This window comes from Eumetopias jubatus, unplaced genomic scaffold (genome assembly GCF_037043125.1).
Source record: "Eumetopias jubatus isolate StellerSeaLion01/CBP00866 unplaced genomic scaffold, mEumJub1_p1.0 scaffold_13, whole genome shotgun sequence".
In the NCBI taxonomy this organism is placed as follows: domain Eukaryota; kingdom Metazoa; phylum Chordata; class Mammalia; order Carnivora; family Otariidae; genus Eumetopias; species Eumetopias jubatus.
Window position 1 is genome coordinate 75,070,024 of NW_028274819.1, and position 27,355 is coordinate 75,097,378.

The following is a 27,355-nucleotide window of genomic DNA, read 5'->3' on the forward strand; positions in this document are numbered from 1 at the left end:
TCTAATCTGTGTTTTTAGTAATAGCCTTAAGTTGTGACATCTGATATTTATAGTTTTATTTATGCCACCATTAACTTTTTGCTTTAGTGCGCCGTTTCCCAAACTTCAGTCATTTGAATACCTTCATGATTTTGCCCTGACTGGAGAAACATCCATATTACTTACATGGTTGGCATTTTAATCTTGTTTAACATAACATTTTAAGTAATATATATTTTTAGGAACCTGATTTAAATGCTCTGGCACGGCGGGCAGCAGAAAGAAGAAGAAAAGCAGAAATGAGGCATAAAGAAGCTCTAAAATTACAGAAAAATAAAAAAGAAGAACTAGTGAAACAAAAAACCTGGTAAAGTAATAATGAAATTTACCACATTTTCCACTGAAAAGTGATATGGCTAGAAGTAGAGAGTACATTGGGTACTGTTTAAGCAGGTATTAAATATAAGTCATATGGTATATCCATTGGTGTGTTAAACTTGGTTTAAAAATAATGCAGTGGAGGTGTGGTTTACCTTGGTGCACAAAGTAACACATGAACTTTCTCTTCTCATATGACTTCGACAATTACTTAGTTTCTGGAGAAATGTATGGCTAGTTCAAAATGCATGTCCCCCAGAATCTGCCTCAGATGTAAAAAAAAAAAAAAAAGAAAAATCAGTGCAATTAAGAACATGAAAAGAGGTTTAGACTCTTGGCAAATCATTTTTGCATGTTGTAAAGATGATGGAGCCTATTACTAGTCAACAGTGCTTATTTTATACAGTGACCCCAATCTTTATCAACATTTCTGGTTTTTAATCTACACTATTGTAAATGAAGAAATATTAGATGTTTGTTGGGTCAGTTTCACCATAGGGCTTTATGTCTTTAAAGATACACCTCTTTTACTTGGTTTGCGTTTTCTTACGTGTCCAGTGTGTATAGATTGTTTATTAAACAGCATATTGAGCCTGTGGGATCAGATTGGAGGATTTCTTGAGATCCTGTGGCTTTTATATTTTAGACCCTGAGGGTTGTGTTCTAACATTACTTGAGAGATTAATTTAGGACATCTCTTGTTTTTCAAGGCATATAACAGCTCGAAAGGAAGCACTGCTTGTGGAAAAAGAGAGATCGGCCAAAATTACAAGTTTGCCACCACCACCTCCAACTCTTTTTGAGGTGAATGTCTTTGAGTGTTGAGAAGAACTAGGTTATAATACTTCTTCTTTACTATTAGAATTCAATGCAGGTCAAAATTTCATTTGCTTAAACTTAATTTTTAAGCTTACAGGTAACACATGAGTATGTCTGGAGTATTTAAAAATAATCTTAGATATCATTTTACCCATTCTTTAGTATGTAACTCTGATATATAATTACTTTTTTTGAAAGCACAGGACTAATATTCCTGATATATTTAGTCTGTATTCAGTTTTTACCAATTGTCTTAATTTATTTTAGTTGTTTCAAAAACCATATTTTTGATTTTTAAAAAAGTGTAAGTGGTTTGGTCTTTTTTTTTAATGTCCTTTAATTATAATGTAAAAAAACAGATTATTTGCCCTATCAACTTTTTCACATTCAAGATTTGGGTGTTGTAAATAGTTATTATTTTACAGGTAAAGAAGTTAGGTTTGAAAGATAAATTTACACAAGATTACATAAAGTGGATGAGTGAAGTCTGTTTATGGGAGTAATACGTGTGCTTTTGTCATCTGGAGCTTGTTTTTGAAAAGACATTAAGTAAAGTGGAAATTAATTTTAAAAGGTACTGGTTCTTTTGTTTTACAATAGCTTGTTGTAGTTATTGAAATGGCTCTTTGGATGGTTCTCACAATTACATAGTTATTTTTATCTAAAATATAGAAGTAAACCCCCCCCCATACATATAGGGATATCTGATTTCATTGTATATACAAGTATATTTTATGTATGTAAGATGAGCATAAGTACCAGATGTTGCCCTCTTAAGCTTTTCATTTTGTCAGCCTTCCTGCTTTTATGTGGAGCCATCTGCTACGCCATTTGATCCAAGATTCAAATGGGAAAGTCAGATTTCAGTCACTCCCTCAGTATGGTGTTAAAAGGTGTTAAAAGGTGTTAAAAGCAGTATTTTATCCATGACGCGTTTTGATTACCTTTATTGTAATTCATAATGTTCCTACCGAGCCAAGGTCACATATTTACATAAATAAAACGTGTAAGTGCAAATATGAATGATGTGCAAATGTGTAGCTGAACTTTTTTCCCCAACTTTCTATTACGAAAATTTTCAAAATACAGAGAAAGGAAAATAGTGAATAGTTTATATCTATACATGTGTATAGATTTCAAATAGTTGTATGTACAAATGTATACATTTGAATTTAAGTTGTAGAGATGACGTTTCATCCTGAATACTTCATTACGCTCCTTATAAGAATTAAGGACCTTCTCTTATGCAGCCACAGTATCACATTAAGGAAATTAACATTGATTTCTTAATACCACTTAATATACAGTCTGTAATCAACATTCTCCAGTTGTCCCTAAATTGTTTTATTTTACAACTTCTTTTTTAAACCAGGATCCAGTCGGGCTTCACCTGTTGCTTCTGCTTGTTTTGTCTTATTCTCTCTTGGAATTATCTTGCGCAACCTGGGTCAACTTTTTTATTTCAGACTTTTTGAAGAGACTAGTTTCTCATATTCTGTATTTGTCTCATTTGGTTATGGTGGTGACTACAAGAGATCTCTATCATAAAGGTCTATTTTTCTCTTTTCAATTACCGAGTAATCTGGGAGGTGATACTTTGGCACCAGACAGGTATCTGTCATCCTTCTACATTTATTCATTGTCCTACTTCTGTTTGAACTTTCTCATCACTGGGCATGCACTACCATAACCAAGTGATCAAACTTAGAATCCATAAAAGGAGAGCAGCTTGCCGGTCTGTGCCTCCTGCTGTGGTGTAGTCAACTGTACAGCATTCCTGAGTTAGTATTCTTGCCTAAGTATACTCCAGCTTTTAAACCTACATTCCAGGTAATAGAAATACAGCCCATGTAGAGAAAAATGAATAAGGATAACTGATTAAAAACAAAATTACTTTTTTTTATTGGGTCCAGTTTTTTTGGGGGAAGTTCCAGCTTTAATTGAAAATTAATACTGTTAACCTAATACTCCATTGTCTGTGTTCCTTTTTCAGAACATTGAACTAAAGAGAACTTCTAGTGTGAAAACCGGTAGATCCACCTATCATCATCTTTGCACTTTTGTGAATAGAGAGATGGACACAAAGCAGGTGATTGACTTATTGTTGTTAACAGTCCGCACTTTGTTTCTCTGTTCATTGAAGTGAGTTATATCTATACATATTCTCCATGAAAAATTTGGAACTGTACACATAAGCATAAACTATAGGAAAAACAACTACAATTCCATCACCTAAAAGTAATGTGATTAATACATTAATGAATTTATTGTAGCCTTTATATGTAAACATATGCACACTTTTCAAAACAATTTTTTATAGACACTTAATATTTCATCATAGATTTAACATTCGTTCTTTTGTTCATTTCTTTCTGTTTCTGTAAATAATGCAAACATAATCTTGTACATTTTTGTCTACAACTCTGAGGTATGTTTAGAGTAGACTCCTAGAAGAGAAATTACTGGTTCCAAACTATGTAACATTTGATACAATCATTAAATTGGATATGGATCATTAAATTGCCTTGTAAGAAGTATCGGCAACTTATGAGAATGACCATCTTACCATACCTTTCTCCATTCCCTTGTATGGATGATTATGGTTTAGAAATTGTTGCCAGTCTCAAGAGTGATAAATGATAATCCTTGCTATTGAAATTGCTATCTCTTTGTAACTGGATTTTAATTTCTTTTCATGTTGGATATATTTGGCTCCTGGGAAAACAGACTTTCTCAATATAGCTTTCCTGTGGAGTTTAGATCACAGCAAATACACATTTTGGTTACATGCTTAATGGCAGTTGTTAAAATCGCTATTCATCAAGACCTAAGATGAGTATTCTCATTGTAGAATTAACTTCCAAGAAATAAGAATAAATCTTGATTTGTTTAAAATTGTAAATTATTATTACAACTTGAATATTACTGTAACAAAAAACAGTAACTTCAGTCTGTAGCTAACTTGTTTTTGTGGTTACTATATTACATTTTGCAGTACTAAATAGTTCTCTCTCAAGTAATATTGATGAAGAAAAATGTGTGTTTACCTAGCTATAGTATAGGGTACCACTGATAGTCTTACAGTGAGTTATTAAACTTTTCTCTTTGATTGTAACTAAAAGACCTCTCTCTTCAGTTTCTGGCTTGAAGATTGGATCAGTAGTATAATGCAGTTTTATAAAAACAGTCCCACAAACTGAAGCATTCTGATATTTTCTTTATTTGCTACTTTATATCATCACTTGAGAAAAATCTCTCTCTTTTAAACCTTGTGGAGCAATGTGTTTGGTTTTCCAGATAATAAAATTACCTCAGACTTTTCATCTGCATCTAAGCTTATATCACATGCACAATAATTTAGCATCTTTTCTGGAGTAGAATGATAGGATCTTTACAGTGGGTATCATGCAAAAAATACTTGCCCTCTTGGCATACATGGTTGGTGATTTCTTTAGCTGCTTTCTGCAAATAAATTATTTTCATGTGTTCAGTCAGCCTAAAACATGTACGAGTGCTGTCATATTTTGCTTGAATCCTGATAAAGTAGTTCTAAAATCTCTTACATGTCATAAAATTTGTATTTGGCTGAAGTAGAATCGCTCAGTCCACTATATTCCCACTTAGAGCCAGTTCTTCTCTGAATTATGTTCCGCCACGTTTGCTTTCTATGCACACAACTAACAGAACATGCTTGCAATTTCTAAATTATTCATGGCCTTCATTGTGTTTGTTCTTTGTTAACGATAGTTGCATAGCATAGCATTTGTTTAAAATAGATTTTTTTTTTCCTAGAAGTATTTTTTCTTTCTTTTTTTTTTTTAAAGATCGTATTTATTTATTTGACACAGAGAGAGAGCAAGAGAGCACACGTGGGCACACAGGCACAGGGAACAGCAGGCAGAGAGAGGGAGAAGCAGGCTTCCCGCTGAGCAGGGAGCCCGATGCAGGGCTCAATCCCAGGACCCTGGGATCATGACCTGAGCTGAAGGCAGATGCTTAACCGACTGAGCCACCCAGGTGCCCCTAGGAGTATTTTTCTAATCCAGTCCACCATATTGTTTGCTGTGAGACCCGCAAAATAGACAAGTAAAGCAGAAACTCTGCTGTCATACTTAAAAAGATTTCTGTCCAAATGTCTGATGTACAAGATGCAGAAATAGCATATTTAATAATATCACTGTTTCATGCACTGCAGAGTATAATTCATGGAAAAGTTTTTAGAAACATGTTTTCGAAAAATTTTTGCTTGGGATTCACAGTTTTTGCAAGTTTCCTATACGTGCTGGATTCAACTACTAAAAATGTAATCTAACAATTATTTGGACCAGATTTTTATATAAATTTTTAGTGTCATTAACACAAATCTATAAAGGATTGCCTTCCTAAAAATTCTTGTAAAATCCTGTTTTGAAGTTCGGACAGTGACTCTAACCCTTATTTTCTTCATATCCTTCATATACCTCATTGTGTTTGGACTGAATATGTTTATTTTGAGTGTTGTATATTTTAAAGTTTTTCCTTCCCTTAAAATTTTGGTTTAGCAAAATTGACATTCTGCTATTAATTCACCCTCAAATGATATGACGAATTTCCAAACAATTTTTTTCTTAAAAATTTCATGGCCTAAGTGGAATGAAATATTGTTCCTAGAAGTTACTTCATTTAATTTTATGCATTTTAATTCCCTAAATAAATGTTTTGAAGACTACATTATTGATTTAATCTAGCTTTTGTTGTTCTGCCTGGTTTTATGTAGATTTACATAAATATTTATTGGCTCAAAAGGGATATAATATTGAAAGTGTTGACGTGGTCTGCTTGCTCCCAAACACAACGTCTCTAATTTAGCCTCCAGATCAGGGGTCATAAGGTACTATCTGACATCAGCAACAAAGCACCTATAGAACCAATCAAGAGAAAGGGTTCTACTTGTCCAGGCCTTCTTGGACAACCAAAGGACTGACAGCTGGGGTTTATCTTTTCCCTTCTGAAGGCTCGAGGGTTACAGCTTTACAGATAAGGTCAGTCCTGATCATAAACTTGTGTGCATTTGCACAAAACAGTAGTTAACCTATCCCTCCTTGCCTTAAATCCCTAATGCTCACCTCTTTTCCATGCTAATAAGTGCCCTTTGCAGCATGTTGTCCCCCCTCCCAATAGGGTATTTTCCTCTGCATTAAAAACGTGTTCAGGCAGATACCCTTTCTCTTCATTGATTTTCTTAAATACACCCTGGAAACTGCTGCTGCTTCTGTTATCTTGATCTTTTTAAGCCAAATCTCTTTCTAAAATTACCAAACTGTCCTTTGCTTGCTCTAAATTCTCCAGCTTCAGGTCTTTCACCTTCCTTTTGCTTTAAGACTTCCTTTTTCTTGGGCGCCTGGGTGGCTCAGATGGTTAGGCGTCTGCCTTCGGCTCAGGTCATGATCCCAGGGTCCTGGGATCGAGCCCCGCATTGGGCTCCTTGCTCCGCGGGAAGCCTGCTTCTCCCTCTTCCTCTCTCTCTCTCTCTGTCTCTCATTAATAAATAAATAAAATCCTTAGAAAAGAAAAAAAGACTTCCTTTTTCTTGAATCATATTAGAATTAATAGGTATGTGTTTTCTTGCAACAATTCACCTACAGAAAAGCTGCATTTTCAATATGAGATAAAAGTTATTTTGCAAAAAGTGCAAGGTTTTCATGCCTGCTATTGTAGCTGCAGCGAAAGCTTTATAAATTCCCTTTTCTTTTTTTACAATTTCCTCACACTGGATTCATGGCAGGCTACTGCAGCTGCAGACCACAACCCACAGTGTATATCAAGCAGTGCAACTTTTTCTTGTAATGTCATGACTTGTCTCTGCTTCTTGGGAGCGCTTCCAGTATCACTAGTGGTACTTTGTATGGGCCCCATGATGTTATTCAGAGTTTACGGTATTACTCTCATAAACACAGTGAAAAATACACAAGAACCACGAGACAGTCACTTTTTGCCACCATACACGATTTACTGGTGAGTTGAATTGCTCACGCAGGAATGATTAGTGTCACACAGTGTTTTAAGCAGATAGAACACTTGAGCTCACTGCGATAGCAACAGGACGTGGCTAAAAATTACAGTAGTACAGGATGTACTACCGTTAATTTTATGCAGTTATGACTTAAATACTGAATCTTTATGTTTACATTTCTTTCGACTGTGAATGCCTTCCATGTTTGGTCTGTAAGTGCTTATGTGTGTAAGTTTTGATAAATTTTAACTTTATATAAGAGATTTTTATGTATTTATGGCAGTAAATGATAAAATAGACTAGTACCTTACATATATTTTATGCATTCATGGCATATCTAACTTTTCTTAATTTTTCAGTATTTCCAGGCTACATGATTCATCTGCTAGTTTTTTCAAATTTTTGCAAATCTCCAAAATATTTTCCAATATATTTATTGGAATAAACCCATGTGTAAGTGGACTTGCACAGTTTAAATCTGTTAAGGGTCAACTATGATAGCTTTCATAATCATCATCATTATTTCACCTAAGAATTTTGATATATAAAATAACATAAGGAGATGTTTACTTAAAGTTACATTTGGAATGCTTACCCATATTTGAAAGTGAACATTCAGGCATAATAGTAAATCCAGGTAATGTGCCCTTCCCCCACTTACTTGCTATTGTTAGCTTGGTGAGATGATAGCTGACTGAACAATCACATAATCATTGATTATGTACAAGTTTTAGGAAGTCAGAAATTATATTAAAGTAGTTGTTTGGTGATTTGACCTTCCTGAGGTTGAAGTCAAGCAGCAGATGTTGACTGAAAACCAAAGACAAATCTCAGTGCTTCTCTAAATGACCTTTGCCGTCTGTGGCTTCTTAACTACTGGCTTTGTGAGTGCTTACAACACTGTTTTACTGGAATTTCTTAACAAAACAACGATGGAGAAATGTGTGGGTGAGAATAGTGTGATCTGGTTTAAAATGAACCAGCTTGCTAAACTTTCACGAACAATTTTATATTTTTCATACATGTGCTTCGTAATTGTGGGCATTTAAAAATACAACTCTTCTTTTTTAATTTTATATAAGTAGGAAAACATGATTTTAAGGTTGTTTTTTAGTTATCACTTTATTTCACAATTTCTGAAATTGTCTAAAATGTTATTGATTGCTAGCCAGATCCTCATTTGGCTGCTGAAGAAGAAGCTAAGAGATTGGAAGAACGACAAAAACAAGCAGCACAGGAGAGAATGGAACAGTGTGAAAAGGCACATGTACGGGGTTTCCAAGCAATGAAAAAGATCCATTTGGCTCAAGTAAGAATTCTGGCTGGGACCACTACTGGTAGTCGGACTGAAAGACTAGAACTAACGGATCAGTATAAATGGTTTCAAAGTACAGAGGTGTGAAGAATGTGAAAATAACAGTCTTCAGCTCACGTAATTTCAAGTTTCCCGACTTTTACCTCCTGTTTGAAATTCAGGTTGGGTGCAGCAATTCTCACAGTATATTGCTGTTCTAAAAGTTTTTATAATGATGAATTTATTAAAAGTTTAGTATTTTCATCAGCCAGAAATGGCCTGAAAAGAAATGAATCACTTTTCTTATTTAATGAATTGCATTTGTGCTCTGCAGATTTTAGGATTCTGTTTATTAAATATTTACTGAGCAAAGCACTTGTTGGCTTTGCAGAGTATTGATTCAAAGGTAGAGTCATGATCCTGGCTATCAGGGAGCTTTGAAAAAGTGTCATAGAGCCATACGATACATATTATGAAAATTGGCTTTATAATTTTAGCTTCTGTCACGCTTATTCAGTGTTTATCCTGAAACGTAGCATAAAAATGATTCATTTTCGAAGTCAAACCATTTCTTCTGTATTTGACTAATACATTTGGATGTTTCAAACACTCATGTGAAGAGTGAGTTTTTAAGTATTTCTGTGGGAATTAAAGGTCTTAAAGTTCATTGGTATAATAATTTTAACTGATTTATAAACGACCTTCCTTAAATTTTTAGATTTTGTAAACTGGGAGTAAATTATGACTAAAATAACTGATTGAATTATTACCAGTAATTCTCATCTAAGATTTAAACTGATAGAAAAGCAATTATAAACTGAACGCATTCTTCCATAAATCAGAGTGTTTAGTAGTTAAGAAGGTGGACTCCACAGTCCGCCTGGAATTTTCTCCCTTCTTCACTGCTTAGCTGGTTGACCTCAGGCAAGTTACCTAACATCTCTGAGTTCTGTTTTATTGTCTATTTTGTGAGGATTAAATGAGTTAAAGCCCTTAGAATTGTGCCCGGAACTTCATAGGCTCACAGCAAATGTCAGTGGTGATGGTAGTTATTATAAAATAATTCAAATAGAATAATATGCCATACTTTCAGTGAGCCAGAAATCATATATTCAGATAACGTTGAAAATTTAGTGAAATCGTTTGAATCTTAATACAAAAGAAATGAATTTATAAAACTTTATATAAGAATAAGTAGTGTTTGTATTATCACTTGGCAAACACTATTACACGGGCTCTCTGCCTTTTGACTTAGTGTCTCTTATGTGAGAATGGTCATCAAAACGTGCAGTCTCACCACTGGTAGAGGATTTCCTTTTCCCTGGGGAAGCCTTTTTGCTGCAGACCGCATTGTGCCTTGGGATCTTAACTTCCTCCTAGAGTCTGTTGTAACTAGTATTTGGCTTCTACCTGCTTCTCCAATACTATCTTTTCTCCTTGTGCATACCCTTTCTACCCATACCCTAGAGCAGTGTATTCTCCCCGAATGCCCTGTGCCTTCATCCCCATACCTCTGTGCTCCAGCTACTCTTTCTTACTTGTACTCCTTCTCTTTCACCCACTTCTATCTGGCTAAATCCTCAACTCGGGATGAGAGGTCTTCCCTTATCGTTCCTCATTATCCTTCACCACCAAAACGTAGTTAGATAACCTCACCAAAACATTGTACTTAAACTTTCATATTAGCCAGTAACAAGAAATATCTGTTAAGCCAGTCACTCTGGATCTTGGTCCTTACCCAGGACTGTTACGTACATTCTGCTGGCTGCAGGGAGAACTGGAACAAAGTACCCTGCAGGAGCCACGGCAGCTCACAGAGACTGTCACTTCACAGCCATCCTGAGAAAGGAGATCTGTAACCAGCAGACAATTTGGAAACCTTGTGGCTGACCTGTCCTTCCATAATGCTAACGTAATACTAATTACCTGCATGTTGATCTCTAGGCTAGGAGTGAGATTGTGTTCCGAGCATCTCACGTGGTACCTGGCTTTCAATAAATGTCTTTGAATGGACAGTTAATGTCTTTTTGTGGCAGAACACGGGGAAGGGGCAGGGAGAAAACTCCAGGCCTTGTTCCTCATGATTTCTCCACTTTTCCCTTCCTGTTAATGTTACTGTCTAAAGTCTGTGACCGAACTGTTGTTGATTAAGTCCCTCTGTTCTTGAAGACTCAGGAGAAACTAATGAAAGAACTCAAACAGCTCCAACAAGAGGACCTGGCACGTAGGAGACAGACTGTAGCGCAGATGCCACCGCAACTAGTCGAGCTTCCGTACAAACGCAGTGAAATGAAGGAAGACTGGCAGAGAGAGCTGGAATTTGCCTTTGAAGACATGTACAATGCAGACAGGAGTAAGACTCTTTCACTTGCCATAAGCTTTCAGCAGTGCTTCTAAGTGTTTTGCTGGGGGAATATGTTTGTATTGACAAAGCAGTTTTTATGTTGGGATGAGTTCTCGGTTTGAAAGAGACCCTCATATTTTAGACTTAGAAATGATAATGACCTTTCATGGGGCGCCTGGGTGGCTCAGTCGGTTAAGCATCTGCCTTTGGCTCAGGTCATGATCCCGGAGTCCTGGGATCGAGCCCCGCATCGGGTTCCTTGCTCAGCAGGGAGCCTGCTTGTGTTCACTGTCTCTCTCTCTCTGACAAATAAATAAAATCCTAAAAAACAAATGGCCTTTAAAATTTTATGCTCAAGTTCTTTTTAGTCATTTCAGAATGGAAACCTATCTCTCTGTTTCTTTACTGAGAAGTGAAAGGAAACTTGATTTTGCACCTCGAACCAGAAACTTTGCCCACTGTGACTGATCAGATCCAAGATGAAGAACTGGACCTTTCAATGGAACAAGAAAGTGTAGGAGAAACTGAAAACATTCCAGTGACAGAAGCTGAAACAATATGTTCTAGTGAAGCAGACGGTAAAAACAACTTCTGAGCTGAATATTACCATATTTCATAGAAAAAAAAATGCTAGTAATTTGCCAACAGGAAAATCTGGTCTAATTTTAGTGCAAACAAATGACTAATACTAATGGGAGTGATGGAAGAAAGAAGCCATGTTTTTAGATTTTCCATCATTAAATATCCTTTTCATATACATAGGAAAGTCATTTTGTTCACATGTACATATAGTCTGAAGATTTTTAGGTTATTTAAGTTAGATGCCCAATTCTGAATTTCTTTGAAGGTTCAGCATTATCTTTAGACTTTCATCAAATCAGCAAAGATCTTGCTATGTTAATTACTGCTAAGTACTTCATGAACAATAATGAGTAACACAAACTTCAGTCTCTCTTCTGAACTTCACCTCTATCCCCACCATTCTTAATTCTTTCACTTGGCTGTCTCACAGCTACTTAAAGCTCCCTGTCTGACTATACATTTAAACCTCCCTTGCGTACTGAAACCTTGTCTTCCTCATGTTAGTGAATGGTACCACAATCTGTAATTGTCTTAAGCCAGACCAGTGAACATTACCTGTAACACCTCCCCCTTTACTTCATGTCTCCTTAGAGACCAAGTTCTCTTTATTTTGATCTCTCCCGCCTCCCTACCACCTACTAATACTGCCTTTGTTCAAAACCACTCAAGCTTATAAATCTTTATCTTATACTGTGGATAGGTAGCCCTTTGAGGTTCCAACTCTATGTGGGTCTCCTGTTCGACTCCTTGGGTGAGACTCCTATTAGACTCTAGGTTCTATCCCTGCCTCCTATGTCCACACTGCTGTCTAACAGTGTAAGGTTACTGTGGTTTGTCAGAAACATCAGAAGATGGGTTTAAGGTTCACTTCCTTCCAGAATTCCCAGTTATACTTTCTTTCTAGCCTCTGAAGAATCTTTGATTTCCTTACCAGATCAGCAGTGCCTTTAAGGAAGATAGTTTTACTGTTTCATCCAGCGTTTTCAGTTTTTTAATTGGGAGTATTATTCAGATCTCTAGTTTGTCAGAATTGTAATTCTTGCCTTATCCAAAGGGACAGTTACTTTTCAGCTCCTGCTAATCCCATTTGGAATTGCTCAATGTTGCCAGTTCTCTTGATTTTTCAAAAGAATGTAGGAATCCCATTGATTCAAAAAATTCTTTTTTTTTTAATATTGGCAACAAATTTAATTTCTTAAATATGCGTGTGTCACAGACTAATGATGATTGAAAGAAGGCAGAAAAGAATACCTAACTATAATTCCATATTTATGAAGTTAAAGTAAACAGACAAAACTAATCTGGTCTTGAGATTAGAACAGTGGTTATCTTTAGGGTTGAACTGAATGGGAAGGGGCATGAGGGAGCTTTCTAGGTGCTCATAATGTTCTACATAATGATCTGGATGGTGTTACATAGATACATGTAAAACTCTTTGAGCTCTACTCTTAGGTTTTGTGTACTTTATTGTTTGTAAGTTAAAATTACAAAGTTTTTTAAAAAGTATGTCAGGCAAAACTGTAGTTCACCAGTTTTCAACTTTAATGGATTTCTTAAATTTTATTCCTTGATTAAGCCAGAGAACCATGTATTTACAGCACAGTTTTGTCCCCTTAGAGAATTGTTTGTACTATGCTGAGTTTTGGTGTTGTACCACCAACCCATAGGGAAGAATGTTTGGGGAAATAACTGAAGAATTTTCTTTTTAACTGAAAGGGATCTCTTTATGAAGATAGGTGGGAAAAATTTTCTCCAGATAATACCAGGAATAATTTGGGAGCACCTGATTGGCTTTTAAGGTTATAACTAGTTAATGTTTTCCTCTGTAGCTTACTAAGAAGTACAGACCCATATTTGGGACCCTTCTCTAGGATAGAGTATAAAATCTTACAGAACATTTTGAATGCTAATCTCACACAGGTTAATTATGTGATATGCATTCTGTTGACATTTAGCAAGCAGAATAAACCTCTCCGTGATAAATTTTAAGCTTAAAATCGGTGTTGCATGCATATTGTTGGAAAATAGTTGAATTTTGGTGCCTTTATTTAAATTTAAATTGAAAATTATTCTTGGTTATAAAATTGCAGTTGGGGTCAAATATAATTGTACATGCTGTTAAATTATAAATGAAAAAATATAGAGGAATATAAAGTGCTTTTATCTTAACTAGTGTTTGTGCGGTTGCTAAGTAAAATGGAATAATTTGCTTGGCATAGAACAGGTCCTAAGTAAGTTTTTTTTCTTTTCTTTTAGTTCCCTTGGCAATGAAGACCCACCAGGTCCCTTCAAAAATTCTTTTTAAGAAATTATTAAATAAGATCCGAAGCCAAAAATCTCTCTGGACAATTAAATCCACGTCTGAGGATGAAAGTGAAGTGATCACAACTCTTAGTGAAACTGAGAGTAAAGCACCAACAGTCGAATCAGGAGCAACTGTTGGTGAAGAGAGAGCATCATCTTCTGGGCAGGAACAAGGTGGTTCTCTCCAAGAGTCTCATTTTGTAGCACACAGACCCTTTCTAAGTTGTTCAAAAATATGCTCATTCCTGAAACATCAAAGAATAGTGGTCAAAAGGAAGAAAATGCTTAAAGCCAATAGTGCTGCTACTTCAAGGCAGTAAATGTTTAAAAACCTTCATGAACCTTCTTCCAGACACACTTTAACGTAGTAGTAGTATTTATACATGGTTGACTCTTGAAAAACAGGTTTGAACTACATGGGTCCAATTATATGCTTGGTTTTTTTGCATAAACAGAAGATTTTTTGAAGGTTGTGACAGTTTAAGAAAACAGAAACTGCACAGCCTAAAGTTACAGAAAAAATTAGGAAGGTATTTTAAGAATATAGCATGTAATACATATACAAAATATGTATTAATCAACTGAGTATGTTATTGGTAAGGCTCCCAGCCAACACAGGCTATTAGTAAAGTTTTTGGAGAGTCAGAAGTTGTAAGTGGGAGGGTTTGGCTTCTAACTCTGCCGTTGTTCAAGGGTCAGCCGTATATATTAGTAATAGTCCAGTGTAACTGATGAATCAGAATTAACCAGTTTGTTATTGTTAAAACATTTAGCCAGTTTCTAATTTTTCTTGTTATTTTTTTGTGCTATTGTGAGCATCTTTTTAGCGGTCTTTGCGTACATCTTTATTTCCTTAGGAACAACTCTTGAAAGAATTCCTGAATCAAAGAATATGAACGGGTTAACAGCTTTGAATACATGGTATTGTGTGTTTATTTCACATTGCCACCAGAAATTTGGTTTCTTTGTCACTCTTAAAGAAGTTTTTTTTGGTAGATGAAAAGGCTGTGAAATAAATTTCCAGAAGTTAGAAAGGTCAAGCCAGAACATTATGTGGAGTTACAGACTAACAAATGAGTCGTGATTATGTAATTCCTTTCTTTTTTTTTTTTCTTAGAGTTTTATCTTCTGTATTTTTTAAAAAATATGATTGGATTTGTATGGAAGTATTTTGCTACCAGGCTTCTGAAAGAAGTGATATACAGTCTGTGTCTAGATTTTGGACTTTATCCTAAGTACAACAGGAGATCTGGAACTAATTTCTTCACTTGACCTCTTGATAACACCCTCTTAGTTTTCCTACCTTAGTGGCTCCTCCTTTTTGATTTCTTTCGCTGCTGTTCTCATCTCTACAACCACTAGTCATCGCTCCCAGAGCTTGTTTCTCAGATGCTTTCACACTCCCTGGTTGAATGCTATTGTCATGACTTTACATTATCATCTTTATTCTGATGACATGAGTGTCTTTCTAGCCTTGACCTCTCCTTTGAACTCCACTCATTTACTTAAATGTCTATTTGACATCTTATAATCACATCTTAAACTTTTCCAAAAGTGAACTCTTAATATCCGTTCCCACCCTCCCCTTGCTTTTCCTACATACTTCCACATTTCAGTAAGTGGCAATGAAATTCTGTCACTCAAGTCAAAAAGCTTGGCGTTCTAGTTCCCATTCTTCATATCCTACATCCAAATCATTGCCAATCCTGTTGGTCTCACTTCTAAAACCTATCCACACTCCAGCCAGTTCTCACCACCTACCATCCTGGTTTAAGCTGTGCTTCTTGTCCAATGTAAATTCTTGGCAGTGGCCTCCTAACTGGTCTGTCTTCAGATTTTGCACCTCCCTGCTACGATCTAGTCCCAGAATCTTCTTAAAATCCAAATCACCTCTAGTCATTGCTCGGGGAAGCCTCCCAACAACTACCCAATTCATTCAGTTAAAACCAAAGTACTTACAGTGGCATCAAAGCCTTGTATAATACATACACATATACACCCCTCTCCCACCATTTCTTTCACCCTCACTTTCTCTAACTTCATTTTCTCCCACACCTCCCTCCCAAACTACTCAACCATAAGCACTGGCTTCCTGGCTGTTCCTCGAACACAGCAAACATGACTTACATGGTCTTTGCAAATTGCTGGTCTTTTTGTCTGGGGAGCTCTTGGATATTTCTGTGCCTCACTCACTTTCTTTAGATACTTGTTGAGACATGGCTTTCTCAGCGAGGCCTTCTCTGTTCACTCTGTATAAAATGGCAAGTTTTGGGGCACCTGGGTGGCTCAGTCTTTAAGCATCTGCCTTCGGCTCAGGTTGTGGTCCCGGGGTCCTGGGATCGAGCCCCACATCGGGCTCCCTGCTCCGCGGGAAGCCTGCTTCTCCCTCTGCCTCTCCCCCTGCTTGTGTTCCCTCTCGCTTTGTCTCTCTCTGTCAAATAAATAAACAGAATCTTTAAAAAAATAATAAAATGGCAAGTTTCTACACTCCTCCTCCTCCTATAGCCTTCACTCCCTACCCCCCTTACCCTACTTTTTCTCCATAGCTCTTACCTTCACTCCTTCCATTGCTCTTACAAGCAGCTCTTGTACCATAAATTTACTTCCTTGGTTTATTTGCTTCTTGACCCTTTCTCCACCCTGTACATCCTCCAGTTCCACTGAAGAGACGAACTGGGTTTTCTTCATTGCTGTATCCCCAGGGCAAGACCAGTGCCTTGGATATAAAAGATGCTCAATTAGTATTTGCTGGATTGAGTAGCTTAAAACAAGAGTGGTTTGGAAGTCACATGTAGATATGATATTTAAAGCCACGGGCATAGAAGAACTCTTTTAGGAGAAAGAATTTGGTGAGGAGAGGTCTTATGAGACCATTTGAGGAACTCCAGCATTTAGAAGATGACTAAAGAAGGGGCAGACAGCAAAGGTGTCCAAAAGGAGTGGCCGACAAAGTAGGAGAGAGTGTGGTTTTGGAATTCAGTAAAAGGAGGCTCTTTCATCTTCAATCCATAACCACGTTATTTTTTTTAAAAGGCCCTGTATGAGTTGGCTTTCTCCCGCATAATCTTGCTTCATTCGTCCTCCTGTTTGTCTGACTCCATCTCTTATTCATTCCTGCCTCCCCACCTTCTTTACCTGGCTGATTCCTTCTTACCTTTCAGATGCCTTCCTAAATGTCATTTCCTAAGACAATCTCACCTGAGCCCCTAGTCTAATTCAGATTCTCCTGTAATACTCTACTGCATAATCCTTTCTCTTATATAGATAGCACTTACCAGTTACTAGTTTTGTAATTTTTTCTTAGGAAGATTAATGTTTCTGTCCCCCCACTTGCCCTGTAAAACCTCCTTTAGGCCTTTTTAAAATTTGCCACTGTATCCCCAGCATGCAGCACATAAGTAGGAGCTGCATAAATGAGTGAGTGATTGAATGCTTGATGCAGAGTTTCTGACTACCCTGATATGGTCTAAGAAACTGCTTTAACTTCCTTCTCCGTTCTGATTTCAGAAATAAGAAAAATCCTATCTAAAAATGGCAGGGATACATTCCTTAAGCTTCTCTTTAAACTTAGGTGTTTTGCTTATTCTGTTCTTCTTTGCTTTTTCCTGGTGTTTGAAACTGTCAGTAAACCTTTTTAATCAGTTCTTCATTTTTTTCCTTTTGGTTCACAATTTTAGTCTCCCATCTGTCTTCTGGTACTAGGCTCAAGTTTAATGGATAAAATATGCAGTCATCTGGAACATGACTGGATCTTAACTAAATATGACAGAGGGACCAAAATTGAATTGTTAATCCGAATGCAGGTTTTTGTTACTTTGTTCAGATTTAGGCTTACAGTGATAATATGTTCCTAATAATATATCTACTACAGTTGCTGAGAGTGATACTCTAACAGTTGACTCTGGACCACTTACTAGTGAAGAGAAAGCACTTTCATTGGATACAGACTCTGAAAAGGAACAAGGTATTTGTTTTTTATCACATTCTCAAGTTAAAGTTGCTCAACTTAACATTTTTTTCCTAACAAAATTACATATGTGGTAAATGAATAAAGAGAATTATAGCGGTGTCAGAATTCTAAATTATTGAAACTAATTTTTGTTTTAGGGATTCTCTTAGAAATAAAGGAGGCTCAGCCTATCACAGCTGTAGCTCAGAGTTCAGTTCTACTTCATCCTCAAGAAGCAGCAGCCAGAATTAGAATGGCAGCAAGGCAGAAACAGGTAATCTGAAATTTTTATTTTTAGAGGTTTCTTTCTTCCCCTAGGTTCTATAATTTTATGTGATCAATGAAATTTGTCTTACTGTCTGGCTGCTTTTGATACTATTTCTTCTGTCTTGTTTTATTCATTCAGCTGATAGAAGATACTTCATCTTTGCTTATATTACTCATTTGACCCTTACTGCATTCTGTTTTGTATTTAATACTTTTCGTTAAAGACAGAGACTGTCTTTTTTGAAAATTCTATTTACTTTACATAGTTTCTGGTGCAATGCTTTGTACATGGTAAGTCTTCAATAAATGTTGAATTCATCTAGGCTTTATAACCTCAAAAGTTTTTTTGAAAAATAGTATTTCAGAAGAAAGATTGTTAATTCAACCTCCTTAACTATAATTTTGGTCCCATTTGCTTTAATACAAGATTTTTTTTAACAGATTTCCTTGAAAAATGTTAATTGTCACTAAGCTAGTTAGTTTATAGTCATACAGCTGGGGAGTAAGAATTCTATAAACCAGTATTTCTTCTCAGATGAGTGTTTTCTAATCAGTATTCTAAAGCAGTATCGTCCAACAGAGCTTTCTCTGGTTATGGAAATGTTCCATATCTATGTCCCATTATGGTACCTCCTAGCTGCATGGGCTATTGAATACTTGAAATATGATTAGTATAACGAGTAACTGAATTTTCAGTTTTATTTAACTTTAATTCATTTAAATTTTAAGAGTCACATGTAGCTAGTAACTATAGTGTTGATAGTGTGGTTCTAGAGGTACTACAGAACTGTAAATGGTCTAAGTTCAGTGGCTCCCATGAGTGAGGGGAAAGTAGGGAGGATGCAGACAAGAACTCAGCTGTAGCCACTCTTGCCTGATTAGGAATAGGTGAAATACCAGATTGAGACATTTTTTATTTTGAAAACAAGATCATTCTTCATTTTCTGTAGCAGAAGTGTTCCTCTTTATAAAACTTCCCATACATTCCTTGTTCTACTTATTCAGTAAATATTTGTGTCTGCTGCTGCAACATCGATGGAATATGGGAACATGCTAACTGAAAGAAGGCGGTCACATAAGAGCACATATTGTATAATTTTATTTATTTTAATATCCAGAATAGGCAAATACTTAGAGACAGCAAGTAGATTAATAATTGGTAAGGTTGAGTCTGGTGGAAGGATGAGGGGAAAGCAGGAAAGAGGAATGCCTGCTAGTGTGTATGGGGTTTCTTCTTGGGGTACTGAAAAAGTCCTAAAATTAGTTTGTGGTAATGTTTGCACAACCCTGTGAATATATAAAAAGGCTGAAGTGAATACTTTGAATGGGTGAATTTTACGGTATGTGAAGTATTTCTCAAAGCTTTAGAAAAAGTTTAAAAATATGTCTATTTATTTAATATGTGTGTTCTATGGACTGTAGTAGGTACTGGATTTAGCACACAACCAGTCAGACTAGTCCCTGTCCTTACGAAGTGTGGAGCTCCTCTGACATGTTCTAAGTACTTGGATCTCTGGGTGTTCGTGTGCGTGTGTGTGTGTGTTGGTGTAATACTAGAGTTTATGTGTCAGCCCTCTGCCATTGTCTTCCCGTCTGTTTCACACCTGACAGAAGACACAGAATGTTGCTCATGTATTATTTGGCCTCTAGATAACTGCACTCCTTTATGGGTATGCCTAAGAAGTCAAATTATTTGTGAGGCCTTGATATTTAATTTCTTCGGTCATTTTTCTTTCTGAGAACACTGTAAATTTAAAGATGTGAACACAGAATTTGGCTGAGCATCATTTGCTGCTTCTCTGGGGGTGGGTCTTGAGTGGTGAGCAAGGTTTCACCATGCTCCCACAGGACATAGGGACAGTTAATGTGTTTATTTTTTCCTTCCCTTTTTCTCCTTACCCCTTTCCCATCGCACCCTCTTCCTCCCTCTGGCAGGAGCAGTAACAGATAAAACATTACCACTTTCTTCTCGGGTAACTGGTATTCTTGGTGATGAGATCGGTTTCTTGTCAATGTAATTCATATAAACTTTTCTTTTGTCTGAGTTTGTTGTTAATAGATAGTATTTTTGTTACTTAGATAATGGAAATAGAAGAGCAGAAGCAAAAGCAGTTGGAATTACTTGAACAAATTGAACAACAGAAGTTACGATTAGAAACTGATTGCTTCAAGGCTCAGCTGGAAGAAGAAAAAAGGAAAAGAACTCAGCAGACTGGGGTAGGTTGCAGGAAATCTCATCCCTACATAGATTGTTGGGGATAAGAAAACATGAGCAGTCGTAGCATTCAGGAAAGTAAAATGCATTTCTAATTTTTATTTGGTGATTTTTTTTCTTTTAACACTGTATGTGTGTGCATATATAGGTAGATATAGATATATGTATATATGAGCTTATACAAACCTAATGGCTTTCATCTTTCAGTTTCTAAAGGGTACCAGTATATGTGACCTTGATTTATAAATAATGTGTGTGTTGAGCTCTTGGACTTGGCACTAAAGGAGAATGGTGGATTACTTCATTTCTTAATAATGGAAGTGCCAGTCTTTTTTATGAAAAATAAAGCTGTATGAAAGTTTACAATTGTGGAACTTCAGTTTATATACAATACTTGTTTTTATTTTAAACAGGAACTTGTTTCTGGATTTGCCTTTTAATTAGTAGCTTTGTCGTTTATTAGGTTGGCACTGCTCCAACACCATGCACTGTAACTTCTGATGAAGATAATCATAGGCAGATGATTCGTAACTATCAACATCAGCTTTTACAGCAGAACAGGTATGAGCTAGGGTACAATTTATATGTGATGTACTGTGTGGCTACCTCTTCAGGATTTATTATTTGTTTTATATGAAGATCTAATCAGGATTCCCTTAGAACTACAGTATATATGTTTCCCTAAGAGCAATATGAATGTTGTTCTTTTTCCATCATGATAATGGCCAAACCTAAATTGCTATTTGTTAAATTTAATGTGTAGACACTTGAGAATATAGGGCATTTTTTTCATCAAGAAAGAATAATCTTTGGTTTTTTGTGCTTGTTTTAGGTTTCACAGACAGTCTGTTGAAACAGCCAGGAAACGATTACTCGAGTATCAGACTATGTTAAAAGGAAAGTACTCATCCGGGTTAGCCACTTCATTGATACCTGATTCTGTTACATCAGTACTGCCACAGAATTCTCAAAGACCCACTGTTATATCAGAGCATTGGGATCAAGGTCAGAGACCCAAGTTGAGTCCTAACAAATATCAACCTATACCATCCATACAGATCTCCAAATTAGAACAAGATTATTTTCAGGTTCCAAGACAAAGTCTCTTTCCACAAAGACAGGTAGAAACAGACAAATTAATCACTTCAGATGTTTTAGCCAGGCAGTCTTTGGAATCACAGGAACAGCCTAAGCAATTCTCACAGAGTGAAGTACAACAGAGAGACTACAAATTGGTTCATAAAGATTCTCATACACTTTCAAAGCCTTTGTCACATGACAGGCTGCTAATAATACAGGATCCTAAAGAAATAGCTGAAATATCTAGGGCAACAACTTTTCAAACTTTAGATCCCCAGCAAAGGTTCTCAGAAAACAAGGAAAGTATACCCTCCATCCTAACTGAACGTTCTTCATTCCAACCACTGGCAGCTGAGCATGCTTTTAGTTCTCTGCCTGCTGCAGTTGGATCTGGAAAAATCCAGGAATCCTTTTCAGCCATGAGCAAAAGTACAGTTTCTGTAAGTCATTCTGTAATCAGCCAAATGCAGGATAAGTCTTTGCCAACCTCAGAGAATATCACAGCCCAGCTGGGTAATTTGAAGGCTCTCCAACAACAGTTAGACCTACAGAAGGAAGTTCTTCGGTCAAGACAGGAAGCTCAGGAACGATTGCTTTTCTACAAACAGAAAGAATTGGAAGGACAGACTGGCCTCTCTGTCTCCCTTCCATTAGTATCTCTGGATTCATTTGCCACACTGCCTTCTGCCAGAGCTGAATCGGGGAGAATCCAGGAATCTTCTCCAGCCAGGGATGATACTGCAGTTCCCTCAGGCCATCTTGGGCTCCCACGACTTCCGGATAGGCTTTTGAGTTTTTCACAGCCTGTCTTACCACAGCAAGATAATTTTAAATTTCTCCAAGAACAGTTAAATATTCAGAGGGACAGCCTTCAGGCGAGGCGAGAAGCCCAGGAAGTATCATGTGTACATAAACAGAATGAATTGAATGGAAGAATATGGTCTGAACAGACTGCACCCCCTTCTCTCTCTTCTCACATAGCTCACCATACATTGACTTCACTACCTTCTGCTGGCACTCATTCTGGGAAGATCCAGGAGCAGTATTCATCTGAGAGTGCGAAGGAACTTCTCTCAGGCCAGTCTGAAAACCAAAAATCTCAGGTTGGGTCTTTGAGTTTCCTACAGCAGTTCCTACCTCTGCATGGTAGTTTGCAGTTGCTCCGAGAACAGGTGACTACACAGAGGGATGCTCTTCAGGCCGGGCGGGAAGTCCAGGCAGAATTGCTTTTGCATAGACAGAGGGATTTGGGAGACAGTAAGTCTGGGCAAATGAGTTCTTCACTTCCACCAGCGGTTTCTCCGTGTTTAGTTACTTCACAAACTTCTGCTCAAACTGAGCCAAGAAGAATTCAGAACTTTTATTTATCTGAAAAGGAGAGTGTTCTGCCCTCCAGTCGTCCGGTAATCCCAGCATTTCAGGATGAGCCTCGTGGTTTCCCACAGCATAACCTTCCAGGGCAAGAAAATTTGACAGCACTTCAAGAACAGTCTCACACACACAGGGTAATGCTTGGTGCTGAACGAGAAACTCGGGAATTTGTACACAAACCACATGAAGTAGAAAAAACAGTTTCTTCTGAACAGACTCGTACCTCTTTATCCCTGTCCCAGGTAGCTGAGTCTGAAAGATTCCGGGAATTTATGCCAATCAAGAGTGACAGTACAGTTCCCTTAAGCCAGTCTGAGATCCCGAGATTTCAGGGAAGACTGGGATTTTCACAACTTAGCTTGGAGGAACACCAAGAATGGCTGGACACAGAGAAGGTGGACCTTCATTTTAGCCAGAAAACCCAAGGAAATGTATCTTCAGAACAAACTGACTCCTCATTCGGACCCCAGGTAGGACAGCCTTCATTTACTTCATTACCTTCTGCTGAATCTGGTACAACCCAGGAGCCTCCTTCAATAGAGAGTGATAGTAAAAATTTTTCAAGCCATCTTCAGATCCCACAATTGCAGGATAGGCTTTTGAGGATATCACAACTTATTCGGCCTCAGCAAGATAATTTGAAGGCACTTGGAGAAAGGTTAGCTACCCAGAGAGAAGCTATCGTTCAATCTAGACAGGAAGCTCAGGAAGAATTACTTTTGCACAAACAGGGTGAGTGGAAGCAAGGAATATCTCCTGAGCATGTTGGCTCCTCTTCCTTCCTACCCCCAGTTGTACAGCATTCATTTGCTTCATTACCCCTTAGCGAATCTGGAAGAATCCAAGAACCATGTTCAACTAAGAGTGATAATACAGGTTCCTCAAGACATTCTGAGGTACCAGGATTGCCTGATGGGCTTTTAGGTTTATCACAGCCTGTTTTACCTCAACAAGATCACTTGATTGCACTTCAACAGGAACACTTGCATGCACAAAGAAATTCTCTTCTGTGTGGCAAGAAAACCCAGAAAGAATTGGTTTTGCCCAGACAGTATAAATTTGAGGAAAAGTTATCTTCGGAGCATTTTGTCCAGCTTCCCCAGGGTGATTTGGAAGTACTTAAAGAGCAGTTAGAAATACAAAGGAAAGCCATTCGATCTAGACAGGAAGTCCAAGAAGAAGTACTTTTGCAAAGACTAAGTAAATTGGAGAAAAGGGTATCATCTGAGCAGATTAGCTCTTCATCATTATCCCAGATAGCACCGCCTGTTGCTGACTCTGAAAGAATCCAAAAGCCTCTTGCAACCAGAAGTAACAGTACTGTTCCCTCAAGTCATCCTGAGATCCCAACATCCCAGGATAGACTTTCGAGTTCATCACCACCTGTTCTGCCTCTGCAAGATATTTTGACAGCACAGTTGGACTTACAGAGGGAAATGGTGCATTCTAATGAGGAGGACCGGGAAGAACTGCTGTTAAACAAACAGACAAAATTGACTGAAAGTGAATCTGCCGAGCATGCTATTCCCTTTTTGTTTTTACCCACAGAAAGAGAGCATTCATTTATTCCACTGCCTTTTGCTGAAGTTAAATCTAAAAACCATGGTGAATTGTATTCATCTAAGAATGAACATGCAGCTCCCTCAAGCAATTCCATGACCCCCAGATTTCAAGATAGACTTGTGTGTTTTTCACAACCTGTCTTAACTCAGCAAGATAACATAGGACTTCAGAAGCAGCTGGATCTACAAAAGAAAGTTCTGCAATATAGCCAAAAAGCCCAAGAAGAATTGCTTGTACAGAGACAAACAACATTGCAGCAGCAGATACAGAAACATCAAGAGACTTTGAAGGATTTCTTTAAATATAATCAGGTATGTATTAAACTTGAATACCTAGAAATTAAATAAATAGAGGTAACCCGACTCAGACAAGCTAGATATTTTTTTTAATCTCAGGCCTAAGTAAATTCTCAGTTATTTGAGAATAAATGGTTTGACCTTAACTGCTTTAATTTTCTACCTTAAACACTGAAATTAAAACATAAAAATTGACTCTACCTTGCATGGTATTTATGAGGTTAATAGTCGTTTGAAGCCCAACTGATTTCAGCCTTAGTTTGACATAGCCAAATGCAAACACCATTAAAAATGCAGATTGTCATTTGAAGTTTTTTTATAAAGGGCTTTGAGCTTACCATAAGATTAAATTGCAAGGGCACTTGGGTGGCTCAGTCGGTTAAGCATCTGCCTTTGGCTCAGGTCATGATCCCGGGGTTCTGGGATCCAGTCCCGTGTTGGGCTCCCTGCTCAGCAGGGGTGGGGGGGGTCTGCTTCTCCCTCTGCCCCTCCCCCCAACTCGTGAGCACATGCGTGCGCGCTCGCTCGCAAAAATAAAATCTTTTTTTTAAAAAAGATTAAATTGCAAAATAATTAGAATTTCTTTTATGCAAATAGCAAGTCTTGTGCTTTCTGTATAGCACTTTGTTGACATTTGTATTTGAATCAAAATTAGTACCACCTTTTTCCTTAAGTGACAGTATCACCACCTGTTCAAAAACTGGCATGATTTTAGGCTGATGGGCAGTTAGACATGCTGTTTGTTATTGAATTGGTGAGAAGACTCTGGCATGGTCACATTGACATTCATGGTTTCTCTGTAGGGGAGATCAGTATATTCTCCTGGATGTGAATCTATCCATTTCATTTTAATAGGCCACTTCCTGAATCTATGATTTAGCCTAAATAGAATTCTATAAATCCTTTGATGAAGCCTGAGTTGAGTTCATGAGAGCTTGAGTTGTAGAGATTTCCTGGTCATTTTAAGGAAAAGTAATGGGGAAAGAAAAGCAGGGAAGAGTACTCAAGTATAATGTCTTACTAAAAGACACAGTAGAGGCTAAGTTTTTAAGCCCAAGCCCTGTGAAAGGCCATACTTTTCAATGGAAGTATCACCTTTTCTGTATTAGAAGCATTTCACATTTTTTTAAATCTCTAAAATTGTGATAGTGTAATTGATGGAAATATTTGGTTGAGGTTCTAATTTAAGAAGGATGATACACATCTGGTGAATTCTTCACATGATCCCTCATCTTGTGTCATCCCCACCCTCAATTGTCCACTTTTTCAGATAAGTAAGCCCACAGCTGAAGGTGATGTAGAAACTCAGAAGCTCAGAGAGTGGCTTCCTCATCTCCAAGACCTAGCAGGAGATGATCAGGAAGGCATTAGTCTTGAGAGTAGGAGCAACTGTGGTGACAATCAGCTGCCTTCAGAAGAGAGTGGTGTCAAGCAAAGTGGTAAGATAACTCCATTTTTTTATTGTAACTATCCTGATTATTCTTTACTTTCACCTTCAGCAACCTGGTGGCTGAAGAAAAGCTTGTAGTATGCTAACATTTGTACTATGCCTAAATTTGTCACTGACTTGATAGGTGAGCATCTGGACAAAGAACTAGGCAGGAGATCCTCAAAGCCACCTGTAGCAAAAGTGAAATGTGGATTGGACTTGAACCAACATGAACTCAGTGCTATACCAGAGGTAGAGTCACCAGCAAGTGGCAGAACGTCTATACTAGGTAAATAAATGGTTTGATAAAATAGGATTTTTTAATAGTTTGTCAGTTTTCTACATTTTTTTCACGATGCTAAATTTTTGTCTTGAAGAAACAGGCTGTGAGTATTCATGAAAGAAAAAAATGGTTTACATAAAGAGTATTTAAAATTTGGACTTAAATATGGCATTAAGTAACTAGTTTCTTCTCATAAATGGTGAAAATCTGTTTACTGTAGACAGAAATTCTTCAGTATCCTCTGCTTCTGACACTTGCTTCCCTCTGCTTCCTTTCATATCTGCCTTCTTTCTAAACCTGTTTCTTTAGGAGTAACTCTGTGTTTTCTTTTCTTCTTTGCTGCTTTTCTACTTCAATAGCTTCACTGCTGTTTTCTTGTAGTTTTTATAGGATAATTAGTATGCTTAAAATCCTGGATTTAAAGATAGTTACAACTGTATTTCTTCTCTGTACTTCTTCCTAGATGCAGTTATCTAGGAAAAGTCCTCCCTGTGATCTTCAATAAATAGCCCTATTTGAATTTCATAATTATTTTTAGAATTCAGACTCAAGTAATTGATCAAATTTATCAAAGCACATCCTTTTTTAAGGGGGAAAATTGGCTTTGTCACTAGAAGAGTACGTAGAAGTGCAATATTAACAGCTACTTTTGTCTTAAGCCACAAAATATTGTACCTTTGTTTCTGACTGAAAGAATTAGGGAAGGTAGAGATTCAGAGTAACTCATAAGAATCAGTCCCCTTTCTACTTCCTTATTGTATCTTATGGAAGTTGTAACTTTGGCAAACCACAGCTATTTGGGAATTAGTGCTTTCCCTAATTCAGAATGCACCCTGGGAAATTCTCACCATTGATTCCCATGATTTTTTTTTTATTCCTATGATTTGATGAGTTATGTTTGTGATTGCTTTTAAATGTCACCTTGTCTCAAAGGGAAACTATCATATAGCTCACCCTTCACCACCACCTCCTTATCCTTGAGCCTTCTCTTTTCAGGGCAAGTACTTAGATGTAAATCTTAACGCTGCCCTTGTCTTCATCTCTCCGACACCCAATAAAAATCACCAGTTCTCAAGTTCTCCTTGTTCAGCTTGGGCATCTGTCCGCTTGTTCTCCCTCCCACTCAGGAATGCAGGCTGTCAGTTCTCTCTCATGGGGAGCTACTACAGCTCCCCATGGCTTCCTGTTTCCAGCCTCGCTGTACTCTCAT

At 37.3% G+C, this 27,355-nt stretch overlaps 1 protein-coding gene across 2 annotated transcripts in view; it reads left to right on the forward strand.

Annotated features, from left to right (window-relative positions):
- Nucleotides 1-27,355, forward strand: part of CEP295 (centrosomal protein 295) — a 52,834-nt gene that overhangs the window by 11,961 nt on the left and 13,518 nt on the right. For both annotated transcript variants that reach the window (XM_028119598.2, XM_028119601.2), the window contains exons 4-17: nucleotides 222-346; nucleotides 1,068-1,161; nucleotides 3,170-3,265; nucleotides 8,337-8,477; nucleotides 10,632-10,815; nucleotides 11,217-11,384; nucleotides 13,645-13,866; nucleotides 17,564-17,656; nucleotides 17,800-17,915; nucleotides 19,988-20,125; nucleotides 20,587-20,684; nucleotides 20,956-24,448; nucleotides 25,704-25,872; nucleotides 26,008-26,151. In XM_028119598.2, the coding sequence (XP_027975399.2) occupies nucleotides 222-346; nucleotides 1,068-1,161; nucleotides 3,170-3,265; nucleotides 8,337-8,477; nucleotides 10,632-10,815; nucleotides 11,217-11,384; nucleotides 13,645-13,866; nucleotides 17,564-17,656; nucleotides 17,800-17,915; nucleotides 19,988-20,125; nucleotides 20,587-20,684; nucleotides 20,956-24,448; nucleotides 25,704-25,872; nucleotides 26,008-26,151 (5,281 nt within the window). The remainder of the gene's footprint in view (nucleotides 1-221; nucleotides 347-1,067; nucleotides 1,162-3,169; nucleotides 3,266-8,336; nucleotides 8,478-10,631; nucleotides 10,816-11,216; nucleotides 11,385-13,644; nucleotides 13,867-17,563; nucleotides 17,657-17,799; nucleotides 17,916-19,987; nucleotides 20,126-20,586; nucleotides 20,685-20,955; nucleotides 24,449-25,703; nucleotides 25,873-26,007; nucleotides 26,152-27,355) is intronic.